The sequence below is a fragment of the Gavialis gangeticus genome, unplaced genomic scaffold (genome assembly GCF_001723915.1).
Source record: "Gavialis gangeticus isolate Ggan-Ray unplaced genomic scaffold, GavGan_comp1, whole genome shotgun sequence".
Classification (NCBI taxonomy): domain Eukaryota; kingdom Metazoa; phylum Chordata; order Crocodylia; family Gavialidae; genus Gavialis; species Gavialis gangeticus.
Window position 1 is genome coordinate 161613481 of NW_017729024.1, and position 15925 is coordinate 161629405.

The 15925-nt window shown below is 42.4% G+C and overlaps 1 protein-coding gene across 1 annotated transcript in view; it reads left to right on the forward strand.

Annotated features, from left to right (window-relative positions):
* The window catches only part of LOC109297914 (atrial natriuretic peptide receptor 3-like), an 80783-nt gene that overhangs the window by 54425 nt on the left and 10433 nt on the right, over nucleotides 1-15925 (forward strand). Inside the window, exons 4-5 of the mRNA XM_019517993.1 lie at nucleotides 9219-9354; nucleotides 12598-12692. Coding sequence (XP_019373538.1) covers nucleotides 9219-9354; nucleotides 12598-12692 — 231 coding nt within the window. The remainder of the gene's footprint in view (nucleotides 1-9218; nucleotides 9355-12597; nucleotides 12693-15925) is intronic.

Consider the following 15925-nt stretch of genomic DNA (forward strand, 5'->3'; position numbering starts at 1 on the left):
CCTGGGATAGAAGTCAGGCTGATGGGCCTGTAATTTGCTGGATCCACTTTCCTCCCTTTCTTGAAGATAGGCACCACATTGGCCTTCTTCCAGTCTTCAGGCACATTGGCCTTCTTCCAGTCTTCGGGCACTACACCAGAGCGCCAGGAGTTTTCAAAGATCTGTGCCAGAGGCTGGACTGTGATGCTCGCCAGCTCCTTGAGTGCCCTGGGGTGTAGATTGTCAGGGCCAGCTGACTTGAAGGTATCCAGCTTCTCGGTGTTTCTTCACAAGGTCAGCATTGATGGAGGGCAGGGGATCTCCCTCACACGGACCTCCCTGTCCCGTAGTGGGCACGGGCATCCCATGGGACTGATGAAAGACCGACACAAAGTACCCATTTAATAGGTTGTTTTTTTCCTGGGCATCAGTTGTCAGTTGCCCCATCTGGTTCAGCAGGGGTCCAATGTTGCCCTCGCTTTTCCTCCAGGTCCCCACATAACTGAAAAAGGACTTTTTATTGTCCTCGATGCTCTAAGCTAGTTGGAGTTCAGTTGCAGCCTTGGCTTTCCTGATTCGCTCCCTGCAGGACCGGACCAGTGCAGAATAATCCTCCTTGGAGGTGAATCCCATCCTCCATCCTTTGTGGGCCTTTCTTTTTAGCCTCAGGAGGTCTGATAGGTCCCTGGAGAGCCAGGGGGGGCGGCTATGCCCTCTTGCTGCCTTTCCTCTGAGATGGAATAGAATTAGCTTGTACATTGAGGATCGCTCCCTTGAGGAGCAACCACTCTTCTTGAACTCCCCTCCCCCTGGGGTCGTGGTCCCTTAGGGCCTCACTGACAAGCCTCCTGAAGTTGTCAAAGTCGGCTTTCTTGAAGCCAAGGACTTCCATGTTGTTGACTGACTTGCCAGCTTTACGGCGGATGGTGAAGGTGATCAGCACATGGTCACTGTCACCCAGCTTCCCATCAATCACTAGGTTGCCGATTTAGGTCATCCCCAGTAGCCAGTACCAGGTTCAGCAGTGCTTTACCTCTCATTGGCCCGTAGACTTCTTGAGTCAGGTGGAGGTCATCCACACACGATAGGAAGCTTTGCGACCACAACAGGAAGGTATGTTCAGAGCTACTTGTAGAAATCTCTGAAGTGCAGATGCTGGTGTAATGATATCAAGAGGATCTGGACAGCACTGAAATTCATGGAAAGGATCACACTGACGAAGCTAAAATTGTCAGATGTTAAGTCATCTAAAGGATTTCAGATCTATATGGGTGTGTGTAGACAAAACGGGGGCCCTAAATTGAAGAAGTGAGCTTTAAAAAACACTGCTTCTATTTAGGGCTGATTAAACTCCCGTGTCATGCACACATTCCGCTGACTCACCTGCCTCTCTGGCAGCGGGGAGAGGAGGGTGAGCTGCCAGTTGGACAAATGTGCTGTACTACCTGTCCAATGCTGAGGTGTAGTTAGGCAAGCTAACTTGGAGCTTGTAGATAAAACCATATTAAATTATTGGACATAGAGCAATTTTATAAATATTTGGGAATAAACCAATTTCTAGGGAGCATATATAACAAAATACAAAGAATGGCAATCAAGAAGTCTGTCAGTAGATTGGGATGCCCCTTTGAAAACTGAATTACATTGCAGAAACAAAAAATACAGCCATAAACATCTGAGTTAAGATCCACAGACATGAAGGTGATGATGCCTTTTAACAAGGTATTGCAAGGACCAGTAAGAGGCTGCATATTATAAGAGGAAAGGAAGAGGACTGTTGAAGTTTGAGCAATAGTTCAGTGGTAAGGTGAGGAATTAATTTAAGTAAAAACTCACTCGTACCCCATGATGTTGTTTGGGCTCCTTTGGATTTCATATCTAAAGGCATGGGAAGGGAAGCACCACAAGTGGAAATGACAAGGTCAGCTCAGAAAGAGATATAGAAATGACATGGTTGGTGGGTTTGTTTGTGTGCTTCCCATAGACCAAATCTGTCAACACTTGATTGAAATATGGAGGACTCCATAGTGAAAGGACCAGACAGCTGCAACCAGCACTTACAGAAACAATATCCTGAAAGAAGACATGCCTGATGTGTACAGACTATGCAGCCTAACAAATGTCACAATCTGCCATTTTTTTGAGCAGGATCCAGGTCCATGTTAGTCAGGAATATGCCGGTCTGGCACAATTCTGTGGTCCAAGTAATGCATCAGCCATTGGCTAAAAAAAACCTGATCCATGGGATAAGCCCTCTATATAAGCACAGCCAACAGGAGTACTGGAAGATGACAAAGCCAACATTTATTAACAAGCAACATGGATCATACCATGCCACACATCCAACCAGACATCATGGTTGTGGGTGAAGTGACCATGACACCTCATACACATCATACTCAACAGCAGAGAGAAACTTAGAAGGTACCACAATCTGATCACAGAAGAGAAGGTGATTTGGAGCCACAGAAAAAGGAGTGCAATACTAGTAGTGCAGTCCATGAATAGAGTTATACCGAAGGGCATCTGGGAAGGCCTGAAGCCCTCTCTGAAAGTGAAAACCTTACATAAAAATGTGTGTTCCTCTGTGTGACAAAAATTACTCCCAAAGCTTGCTTTCTGTGAATAAACACACATAGCTTGCCTCTTTGCTCTTTTGCACTATGTTCTATATACACAGTAGCATATGCTGTGGTTCATAATAATAATAATGTATTGTGGTTTGACACAAAACTATAAGTCAGCAGAGACTCACTAAACTCCACTCAGTTTTATTTGCAATACTCAAAATGCTTTACAATATTCACAATGCTGAAATCAGGTAACTTTCTCTGTGGAAACATTGGATACAAACTTGAGTGCCAGAAGTTAGATACCTGGGTTCAATCCAAGAGCCATTGAAGTCAATGGAAACATTTCTATTGACTTCAGTGAGCTTTAGATCAAGCTCTTACATCCATGTTAACTGTGTAAAATACCCTGATTCTTTTCAGGCCACCCACATCTCTCACTGAAGTCACAGAGAGCAGTAGCTTCCCAGCAATTGTGAATCAGGGCACTAGTTATCCTACTCTGGAATTGGAGTCTACATTTAGGTATTCAAGTTTGAAAATGTTATTTATTTCACATAGATCTGTTGAGACTGATAGCCAGACCCTCACCAAGCATTAAAAAGCTATATTGCTGTGAGAAACAACAGTGCGACTTAGGCTGTTTAGCAGTGTTTTTGCACTAAGTAGGATACTGAAATGTTTGGGTCCCATGTAGCTATTACTTGGCTGTCTTCCACATAGGTAGTATTTTGCATTGCTGTATAAGCTGTTAACACCTTAGCATGTGTATACAGTGTGATTGCACTACAGCTTGCGGAACTGTAACTTTGAATTGCCTGATGTTTGTGCATGTAAAATCAGAACACATAATTTGGCATTAATATAGCTGTTGCACCTAATTTCCTTGGAGGGTCCTTTTTGGTAGTGGCAGATGATTTAATAGAGTAGAAAGGGAAAATGAATGGAATAACATGTGTTTGATTGTTGCTTTCAGCTACATAGATATTGCAGTTTGCACACTTTTGTGGCTTTCCACCAGGAGTATCAAACTCATCTGGCCCTGTGGGCTAGATAAAGAGCTGAGGGCCAATTCGCAGGCTGGACTGGAACCACAGACAAGCCCTGCATGCTGCATTAGACCCATGGACTGGTTCTGTGTGCTGCATGAGATATTTTGGGCCAGTTTTTAAATGTTTGAAAAATTTCCCTGCACAGCTCTGCTAGAACTACCACTACATGCTAGAACTGGGCTGGTGTCATGAAGTTGAGATTCAAGATTCTCCAAAGCTCAAATGTATTTGAATCAGCCCTTTGAGATGGGAGAATGGACTCAGCAAAAAAAAAAAAAGTGTTGCCATAAGTAAGGATTTCTCCCCAAAGATGAATAGCAAAGTAAAATAAATTAACATAATTAGAACACAGCTTTGGATTTAACCTTTGATCCTAGGTGGAGACTAACCTTTCATAAGGTATAACCTCCATGTCTTTCAAGAAACAAGTCCTTACAAGACAAGAACGTTCAATCCTATTCAAGTGGAAAGTTCTTACCCTGAACACTGTTTTAAACAGAGAAGAAACTGGAGTTTTCTTCTGTACTGATAACGAGGCAGAGCCCTTGTTGCAGACCCACAACAGAGACAGTGCTCCATTTCCAAGCTGAGGTGACAAGCCAAACGTCTAAATTTGCACTGGGAGAAGGAAGTCTGGAATTATGGTTTTGATTTGGGCCCCTCTCTACACCTATCAGCTGAAGCAGGGCTAAATCCACTCCAGCTGAAGTGGGGCTTAAAAAGGGGAGAAGACTGACCCACACAACTGCTCTTCATATTGTGGCATAAGACAGATTCAAAGCCTGACCTGGAGAGCTGAATGACTAGCTGTATAAACCCCCAAGCCATGTCCATGGGCATTGAATTCTGCACAGTGAAACCATTTCTTCACTCAGCTTTTACAGCAAAGGTTTTTAAACTGATTTTGGATGTTACTCACACATTGATCAATTAGCTGACTAAATGGATTTTGACAGCTGATGACAGTTGGCAAATTAACGTGTTACATTGGATTGCCTCTGCCATGGACAAAAGAAGAGACAAATTGCTTCCCTGAAAGCTGATGCCAACATCAAACTATAAATCAGCCAGCAGGGATGCAGAGCAACCCAAACAGCTCATTCTTTCTCATGACAAAATGAGTGTCACTTCCATGAAAGCTGACGTTTGATCATCCCAGTGTCCAAGCGTGGTGCATAAAGTAGTTACCCAGTACTGTCCTTTTTTGACCCATGAAAAATTAAAGCCCTCTAATATCATCAGCAGCAAGAATTGGCTTACAGTACACTTTCTCTCAGGCAGCTCTTTACAGTCTCCCCTAGAATGGCTGTTATAGAGTCCATTTTTTCTCACTTGCTTCCTCCTCAGGTAAGGATAACCTTGTTTCCTGGTAGCTTTACTCTTTAGCTTCCTTGTAGACTTTGCACTGAATTCTTCTGAAGTTCATAAACATGAAATATTTCCTTCTCCTATGGCAATGGCTTCTTTCTTTTTCCAAATGTTTGACACGTTTTCTTAAATGAAACCCAGGTGAGATTTAAAACATCTGCAGCCCCAAGGCAGATGTCAGAGAAACTTTAACTCTAGCAGCATAAGAACCAGGATTAACTATGCAACTTGTTCAAGGGGTGAAAAAATATCCTGTGCACAATTACATAAAAAGGAACTTGATTAGTTTAATGCAGACAATTGACTATGGAATTCTTTATTATCTACGGAGTGTTTATTTACTTTACTACATATTATCTTTTGGCATTTTATACGTTCAGGTAAAACTGAGAGAGTTTGAACAGCTCTTTGTGTTTCTGGATGTCTAACTGTTTAAATGCACTGAAGTTAATGGTAAAATAAATATTGTTTCTAAGCAGCAACATGTGTTGCAGAGGGGTGTTTTTCACCATACATGAAGAAGAGACCCCATTACAAACCCAAATCTTTGCTTATTCATTGGCCAGTTGTACTATTGTCAGGCACTTTTCCAGTATAACTAAACTGTGAGTGAATGGGACCACCCTCCTTTTGGCTGAAAAGATAATTCATTCTGAATTACTTTGCACCAAGCCAGGATGTGTTGTGGTTTTGATATGTGAGCTTTTGCTTACAGAAGAACACTGAACAATTTAGAGTGCTTAAATGCCTATTGCCGTGTAATGGGTCCAGACTTTAATTCAAGCTCCTAATGTAATTTACAGTGTCATCTGGAATTAGTTATTTTTAGGTAGCCATTTGCTAAGTACTGGCACAGCTAAGTTGCTATGTACAAAACACAAATATAAAAGACAGCTCCTAACCCTTGAGGTTTAAAATCTAGGCTTCAGGCACCATAAAATGAAATGTATGGGGAGAATCCAGGGAGATTGCAAATTTAGATTAGAATGTGCAACCCTTAATTGCAATAGTAAATGTTCACATGAGTAATCCCACTGGAGTCAAAGCCGTTTTCCTTTAAGTTCCTAATTCCATCCCCACCCCCTTTTTCCCCTTTTTTCCCATTTTTTTTTATGTAAGAAACAAAATTCTAGGGCACAATTTAAGACTGTATGCAGTGGTGCAAGGGTACAAGGAGACCCATACTGGCTGCACTCTGGACACAGTCAGGAACATGGGGCTCTCTTGTGCAGAAGTAAAGTATGTTCTCTCCTTCCCTTATCAGGAGAGCACATGTTCTGCTCTCCTCTTTTAAAAGGGTTTGCACAGTGAGCACATGTGCGCACATAAATGCATGCAAACACACAGCAATGCTGTCAGGCATAAAAAATCCAATTCTTGTAAATTTAATCCCTTTCAATTGGAGAGGAATGAAATCCACATCGTTCACATCCCAAGGACGTGTCCTAAGCACCAAATTACAGGGTAGGTTGGTTGGGGCAATGGGAAGCCACCCTGCATCACTCCTGTTGAGGCTAGGACACCATCTCGGAAAGGCTCGTGGGTTAGATCAAGCGAGAGGAGAGCCTGACTCTGCTGTCTAGTGACTAGGATATTTAGCTAGGAAGGGACTTGCTATCTCCCAAGAGTGTTCATGAATTTTCCATTAAACAACCATTGGATAAGAAGCAGAAATAGCCTTGAGAGCAGGGATCAGAAACCAGGACCCCCCTTTCCTCAGTGAGCACCCTGAGCTCTAGACTTTAGAGTCAGGCTCTCTTGGCATGTCTTTCTGCACAGTGACCCAGTCACATGAGAAGAGGTGTTACCTGCTCTTCCTTTCAATTATTCTATTAGCGCACTGTTGATGGAAAAAGATGAGGCCTGGAACCCAGATTTTCCTTAGCCCAGGAGCTCATAAGACTACCATGGTTAAGGCCAGGCACACCAGTTTCTGCAGCCAGTGGCACACATCATGGGAATGAGGCAACCAGCCTCACATCCAGCTGCCTTCGACCGCTCACCCCTGCAACCCAAATGGCCTATTTATAAGTGGTTGACTAGGGGCAGTCTTCAGCACAAGTCCAGAGCAGGGCTTGCATTCATGCTTCTAGAATCATAAAAAGACCTCTTACCTACTCCATCACTGTGCCCTTTCTAAGCTTGGGTATTATATAAAGGGTAAGCACCACTTCTTCCCCTGGTAGCTGTGTTTTTGAAAGAAACTAACTGTTAAATTCACTGGTGTTGGTGTGCATTAAGGACATCCTGAATGCACCTACAGAAATTAGGATCCTCCAGAGAGGCATGGCTCCTCCTAGTTGCTGGATTGCAATAGGAGCCAGGCATCAAACTGCTCAGACCAGGACAGTTGAACAAACATTCAGAAGGCAGAAATGCAGGCAGTGTGGAAACTTTCAGATGAATAGAGGTGCCCACTAAGTTCAGGCACTTCTGAGGATAGCAGCTGCTGAACAGGGGGTTTTTGGATTGCAGATTGCACCTAAAGTCTGCCAAAGTCTGCTTTGGTTGCCTAAGTTTTCATCAATAAAATTCCCCAGGTGCCTGAATGCCTGATGCTGAGCATGTCCAGCCCTTCCTAAATGTGGCAGCACTGAGAAGCTAGATCCATGAACTTTGATGGCATTTACAAACTAGCCATCCCATTGCCTCTCTTACTGGCAGGGCCCAATCCAGTAGGCATTTGGAGCACACCTACTACCGTCAGGCCCTACACAAAACAGCTGATAAAGATGCACCCTTTTTCTGGCCAATGACTACAGTTCTTACCCAGACTCTTTAGTTTTCTCCTTTGTCTGAATATATTAACCCTATATCTCCCAGTTTCCACAAGGTCACTGCAAGGACCAAACTAGAGGGTATTCAGAGGTGTGGTTAGTCTTGTTTTACTTTACATGGATAATTATATATTTGTGGGGCCATAGAAAAGACCATGAAGTGAGAAGAGAGGGGAAAAAAGAGAACCGGAGAGATGAGCATGATGCAAGAACCTAATCATAAGGACACTCACTCCACTACAATGAAAAATTACATAAACTACTCGCACATTTATTAGAGCAGGGTCTGGTGGCCAAGTCCTGAGTTTTGGTTTTGACCTCAAGACCCCCTCTACATGCTACATTTATGGTATGATTAACATGGTGATTACAGCATAATTGACAATAGTGCTATATGTGCACCAATTCAAGGCACAATAAAATAATAAACAAGCCATAAAATTATTCCATATACCAGACCCTGGTGCTGTCCCTGGCTCATTCTGACAATCAGCTGATTGTCAACCCCAGCTCTGGGCCTTTGGACACACAATTTTCAATTTGCTAATGCAGAGGAAGCCCAAAATTATACTCTTGGGCTCCACCTGCACTGGGAAGTTGGGCATAATTGGGAACTGATCCCCAATCCCAGAATCTGGCCTCCTTCCATGCACATGGAAGAGGTGCGATTGTTGGGATCAGATCCCATGATGCATTTAAATGAACATCTGTCAGGGGCCTCCAGGTCAATTTTCAGCGTGTAGCTGAACCAGGAAAAATGAAAATATCCAGATCCAGCACCAAGACACTTTTTCTTTTTTCTTTTAGTTTACCATCACCCTCCGAACTTAGCCCACATCATTTTTGTACTGTTCAACTCTTCTTGATATCAAATGGGGAAGCACAGAGAGGCTGAGAGCCTTAAATCTAGCTGCAAGAGTGTGAAATTACAGTTTCACTCCTTGGAAGGGCAGCACTGCTTTATAATACGGGGTGTTTGTTTTGTGAATTTGTACTGGAAAGTGACATTTCATTTAGCTCATGCCATTTCTGAAATAGCCATAAAAAATGGGAAACTTTTTTTCTGGCAGCTCCAGAGAATGTTACTGTACAGGGTAAACAGTTCGCTCTGTTGTTCATTTGCTAGTGGAGAGATGGTCTGTTGAGCAAGATCCAGAATCAGCAGAAATAGAGGGAGTAATCATTAAACAAACAAATCCATCAGCATAATCAGAAAAACTTCCTCTCTCCAAAAGCATGATAAAGAGAGGATATTTTCCAATCTGTGAGGTGTGCTGTATAAAACAGACAGCTAACCATATGTGGGTTTCTGGGACTCAAGCTGGGGCTCCAGTTTTACTAATCTAATAGATCTATAAACTATAGCTGTACATGTTACCTAACTTGCATAAGGGTTGTAGAGTCTAATCCAGTGTAAAGATAAGTATTTTTTTCATGTGGCTTATTGTCAAATGCTGTTGTATTGTTTTTAGGTTAATATGTTTGTGGAAGGATTCCATGATGCCATTCTTCTCTATGCTCTGGCATTACGCGAAGTCCTGAGGTATGGCTATAGTAAGAAGGATGGAGCAAAAATTATTCAGCAGACACGGAACAGGACATATGAAGGTAGGAATCAATCTAGTATTCCAGATGTCAGTGTCATTACAGTTCAGACTGTGACTCTGTGTACAGCTAAGGCATATATAGGTAAAAAGGTTGGAATATTTGCTTCTTATTAAAACATACACATTTTTAAGATGGCTCAAATAGCTCAGCATTTTCAACATTTTTTCATAACATCCCTACAGGTATTACTTGCTCAGAGGAACTCTTTATAAGTTAATGACCCACACTAGGCTTGTAAAGAAATGCCAGTAATGTTCCCAGACTCCTTCTTTGTTTTTGAAATGATTACAGCAGCCAGCCTTGCTTCATGTGCATCTATTAGCTCTTGAGATTGCTTCATCTTTTCCATTTAGGTTTTTTATCTTAAGACACTGGATTTGATAAAAGCATATGGGTGCCACTTTTTTTGTTGCTGTTCTGAGTCTTGGAGGGCTCCCTGTTTATACAAGTTTTGTTTGTTATCTCAGTTGCAGCCAGCAAATAGGATTGTGGCTTTCTGTCCTTTGTATTTAGGGTCCTGGTTCTATAGCACCTTAAGCAGCTGCATAATTATACACACATGCATGACTCTGGTGATGTCAAGTCACATGTGCACAGTAAAGGCCTTAATAAGGAAACTGAGTGCATCACCAGATCCATCCATCATTTCTTACAATACATTACTCTTTTAGTGTAACATTAATAAGGTTTTCAGGGGAAGTACTTAAGAGAAAGAAAATATTTGCCTTAGATAAGAAATCAACAATTGACTCAAAAATGTAGCAGCAAAAACATACTGACCAGATTCCCAGCTGGGATGATTATGTACTCTGGGCACAGCTGTGGGGAGTGGAAGATGATGACTCCAAGTCACCTTTCTGTTCCCCTGACACGGTGCAAAACAGATGTCAAAATGATCCCCAGCGTGACTTTAAAGGGCCCTGAGGACTGCTCTAAATTATGCTGGCTGCAGGAGTCCTGCAGGAACCCCTGAATTAGCTGAAAATCAGGTAAAGTACAGTATGCTCCACTCCATCCCTTCCCATCCCTGGGACCCTTAAGCACGCTCCCTGAGAATTCCCTTCTGCTAATGAAACTGTTGGCTGCACCTTTACAGCAGCCACTACAAACTGATATTCAGGCACAAAACATCTATCTTATTTTCCCTGTAGTCCTCCAAGAACATGCCAAACATATGCTTCTTCAAGTTTCTTATAAAGACACGTGCTCCAAGCAGTGGGACTAAAGGGATGCACTATGGTGTCTCAAAGCTATGTTACTCATAAAAACAGCCAAGAGAAAAAATTGTTCCTTTTCCTCGCTGGTGAAAACCAGTTCCTTGTTGCTGAATAACCTCTCTTCCATCACAGCCATTTTGAAAATTCAGAAATGTTGAGCTGCCTGGGCACAGCATTGAAAGTCAAAAAGGACACATATGTCCCCCTCCACCTCCTCATCCCACTGTGAGACAAATATTTGTAATTACGGGTCTTATACTGAAAAGGGCCTTCAACTTAGCCTCTTGGTACCTTGGACTCTTGTACTGAAACCAGTGGGACTCCAACCTGGAGCCAGGTGTTCCTCCATGCAGTTTACTGGAGAAATAGGGCTTTCTTCTACGCCTGAAATGTTGCAGGCAAAGGTAATTAGAAATTTAAGTGCTACCATTTAGATTTCTAACCGCGTGGACACCGTCTTCTCTTGGCATGCGTCCATGGCTCCTCACCCTGTAGATGATCTATCAGAAACCCAACTGGACGTGAATGCCGTTTAAAGAAAGTGTTCTCTAGTTCCCTCTCCCTCTCCCCTATGCAGCTTGGGAAATACCTGTGCCTCAGAAAAGCGATTATGACTAGAACTGATCAAAACCATTCTGTTTGCCCGGTTCTTGATTTGAAAATGCTGATTTGACTAAATCAAAACATTTTGAAGTGTGTCAGTTTTACACACATTTTCTCTGAAAAATTATTAAACCAATTCAAAGTATAAATATATAAATGCAGTAGTCAATATGAAGCATTTCACTCTAAGAAAAATACAACAAAACAAGATTGTTTCATTAAATCAGAAGTATTTTTTTAAATGCCTTTTAACATTTTAATTTCCCTTTGGGTCTATAGAAAACATTTTAATGTCAAAATAGCCCAGAAAGTTTTGACCACCTCAGGTGCTGACTTCAGACAATATGATTTTTGGTGGCCTATGCCAGCAGGTTGTGTGTTCTAGTATTTGCCCCCTGTGTTGCTTTAGGGACCATCAGTCAGATGTGATATAACAATTCCCTAATTTCACAGCCTCTCAAACCTAGGCAAGGAAGCTCCATCTCTCTGTAGGAGGCTTCACCTTCAGTAATGTTTACTCTGTAATCCTGCCTTCCATTACAATAACATGAATCAGATTTGTGTTTGCCTACTGTAGATCTACACCTAAAATCAGGATGGTAAACCTTTGGTTAATAGTCCATGTGTCTACAGTTATAATGGGATTAACCTTTTGAAGTTCATACATATTAGTAAACACAAAGCAAAGATAAAGAGAGGCATATTAGTCTACAGAGCATTTAGGATATATGGCTTGGATTCAGTTAAGGGCTTACACTTACAGGTAAGCCTATGGGACTTAAGGAATATTATACTTAAGTGCTTTACTGAATTGGGGTCTTTAAGATAAAAGCCACAGAGACAAATTCTGCAATTACTATGAAGAAGATGAGTTTTAAGTCGGGGTAGGATTTAGTCCAAAACGGATAACACCAACAAACTACATCAATATAAGCCCATGTATCAGTCAAGTAAAGACTGCAGTGAGCCAGATATACTGGCACTCTGGGCTTACCACCACATGGGGCTACAGACTCTGTCCTTGAGCTCTGCTCCAGTAGCTCGGCTTCACTTGAGCACTTCACTCTCTCTATCCCTTGCTTGCTGACTCAGGACTCATCCCTATGTAAATTAATTTGCATGAAATGCATTTTTATTTTTATTTCAGCACTCCAGGTTTCTGGATTAGATTTTTTTCACATATTCCCCAAACAGCCTTACTTTTTTTTTTTTGTTTAAAGGAGAAATGTTAAGAATTTAGGAATGCAGACACTGAGATGAAATTACAATTTCTTTTGGAATGCCAACAAAAATGCTGGGAGACTGATGAGATTTCCTGTCATATCAGCCTGTGAAAATCTGTCCACTCATTTTCTTGTTTTCCTTGGAAAGGTCCGGTATTTTAACTAGTTAATTTTCTAATTCCTCACATGCCATTCCCTAGGCATTGCAGGGCAGGTGTCCATTGATGCCAACGGGGACCGATATGGGGATTTCTCAGTAATTGCAATGACCGACCCAGAAACAGGCACACAGGAGGTAAGGAAATAAATATACTCTCACATGTCTGGTGCTGAGATACCCTAGAACAGTGCCAGTTTAGAGTATCATCATGTCACCTGTTTACTCAATAGACATCTGTTTATTTAAATATCAGTATTAAGACACTAGAACCTAATCCTACAAACCCCAAACCCAAATCCCACTCATAAAATAAATCTTAAAGCACAGATCCAGTTCTACAAATCTGTCTTCACGTGGGGATTACTTGTGGCATTAAGCCTTAACAGGATTAGGCCCTATGTCTAAACTGGTTCACAGGTTTATTAAGGAAGTTACAGTGTGAAATGACTAAGGCTTTGTCTTCGCAGCTAAGAAACAGGGGGATTTTATCCTTGGATAACTAACATGCGAGAGCTATTTTGAGGTTTAAAAAGTAAATATAAAACAGCTTAGTGTTACCCCAAAGTCTACCACAGTGAGATTGTTATGCTAACCCTGCCTTGTCTTCTGTACTAAAATTAAAGTTTCTTGTCTTCTGTATATTTTTAGCTCAGGATAGCTCAGGAGCATAACTTACATTGAAATTAAAATCACAACTTCTGCGGTCATGAAGACGAGGCCTAATGACCTTCAAGCCTTAGAGGAAGGAGAAAAGCACATGTGGATCCATTTCAAAGTAGGAAGGGAAGCTGCCATTTCAGACCACGCAGCAGCTGTCACACTGTCCCTGTTGTGTCGTGGAAAATCTGTGGTGATAGAGGGGAGCTAAATCTCTCCAACTTTAGCCTTGGATGAAGGGGTTTTGCTGCATTTGTACCACTGCAGGCTCCTGCACAGTGTCTGAAGCAGCAGCTCCACCTCTCCTTTAGAAGCTGCTCCATATGAAAATGTCTGTGGATGTAGTCACTCACAGAACTAGTTCTCCTCTGCATTGCTGACTTGAATCAGTTGAGTTGGAGTACGAGTGGCCCCAATGCAAAAGAATGCAGCTCTACAGAGGAACATGATTAGCAACAGAGTGATTGGATTATCAGGAGCTGTTGAGTTGTCCTTACTCAAACTGCAGCTACAACCCCACTAAGGTCCTATTCCAAGTGGCAGCACTATTTGAGCTCTAATCTGTGTCTGACAGGCTAGCCAGCTCATACTTAAAGCAAGCTTTTATACACTGCTATATATAAAAACATTTCCTGTAAATGCATTCACTTGCACTAATGATACAAAACATTGGATCCTTTTTTGGTGTGGATTTCACCCCTGGGTTTACAGCCGCTAGAAGCACTATGCATCATTTCAGTCTTAAGTCCTCAGTACAGGGTTCACAGATTCACAGAAGTTAAGGACTGGAAGGGACCTCAGGAGCTCATCGGGTCTAGCCCCCAAGCTCTGGGCTGGAAAGACTGCAGGGGTCAAATCACTTAGGTTCAAGTAGGACCTAAGTGACCTTTGGCATCTGGAATGAATTTCACTCTGAACTAATATGTATGAGCTACTTGAATAGGGAAAGAAATGATCTGTAATTGAAACCCAGCAGAGTTAATAGTAATTCTTCCCATTAAGATAAGCTTCCTTGGCAGTTGTGCATGGTGCACGAGGGCAGAATCTGGCCCTTTATCTTCAGTTTGTTTTCTGCATGAAGTGTATGCACATTTTGGGGACTGATTTCAGTTGGGTCACCCATTTGCAGGATTTACACTGGTACTTTTGTATTCAGTGACTGAAATATATGGTGCTGACAGATGTGCAGCTCCCCAGTCTAACTCATGATGCTTCACAGAAAGTGCCATGAGTTAGACCTAACCTCCCAACCCAACTAACATTTGCTGTTGGGTCAGGAGGGTGGGGAATTGAGCTCCATTTTGGAGCCCTCTTTTCTAGTTTTTCCCTACCCCACCAACTCTGGTGCTATCTGCACAATGGGAGGGGGGAGAAGGGAAGGGAGAGAGCTCAGGCTGGGGTTTGCCTAGTCAGCGCTGGACAGAGGGTGGGTGGATTGAAGAGGGGGCTTCCAGGTGGGGGAGCTCCAATCCATCCACCCTCTGTCCAGGGCAGGCTGGGCAAACCCCAGTCCAAGCTCCCTCCCTTCCCTTTTCCCCACTCCCATCATGCAGGCAGCATCAGGGGTGGAGCTGAGCTGCATCAGCCCAGTCCCAATCAGACAGAAGTTAATGAAGGCACTGTGCATCAGAGCACTTTCATCTGAACTCTCATGCAATGAGGACTAATTTGTCATGTGATTGGGCTCTTTTAAAGCACTCCACAGCCATGCTCTTCTGTCAGGGCATGGCTGTAGAGCACTTTCAAAGGGCTGATTGCATGACAAATGTCACTTCTCTCTGTGCCCAGAATGAAGTGCCTGTCCCTCCAACTGCTGTACCTGAGTACTGGTATAGATCCGGGATAGAGAGACCCCGAGTTATGCTCACAGTTTATTTTGTGGATGCATATTGCATAAATGGGGGCAAAAAAGATTTCTGTGTGCATTTTTTTAAGGAGAGAGAAGCAGCCCTTTGTGGTATCTTAAGTTAATAGACAAGTCGGGCCTAGTTCACCATGGAGTTACACCCACTGTTGTGCTGGTGAAATAAACAGGAGTGATGCAGGCCCAACCATGCTTTATTTGAACATGCCATATATATTTCTCCAGTGCATCCAATAAAAGGCTAAAACTAACCTTGGCTACAGTTTTAAGGGCATTCAGAACCCTATCCTGAATGTTGTAACTCTAGCAACTCAATTTAAAATTCTGCATATAAAGTATGCATGCTTGTAGACCTCTCTGAATCTTACAAAAGGAAATGAAAAATCAGGTACTCTAAACATCACTTTAAAACTAGGCAAAATTTAGTGGGCTTGGCTGCATTTCCTTTTGAATTTTGGGTTAATTTAGCTCTAAAAAGGGGGACAAGGTCATGCGAGCCAAAACCATCAAAAGGTTTGCACAGACAGCAGCAAAGCAGAACAGCCTCATTACAGGCAGGTCTGACTGCCTCTTTATAGTCAAATACAGTAAGGGTATAAAGTAATGTAACAATTGTATTGATATCAAAGAATACTGATACAACCTGCAATGCAGCAGAACAGCTGGAACTTTAACGCTGCTTCATTCAGAGTCTAAGTTAGGACATCTCAGATCATTTTTTTGACTAGCCTCACAGTTAGACTGTAGTAAGCTGATGGACACTCCAAGCATCAATTCCCCCTCTCCTTTTAAAGCAGCTAAAAATGTATGTGCATCCATGCCCTAACAAATGCAAACAGAAAAATCC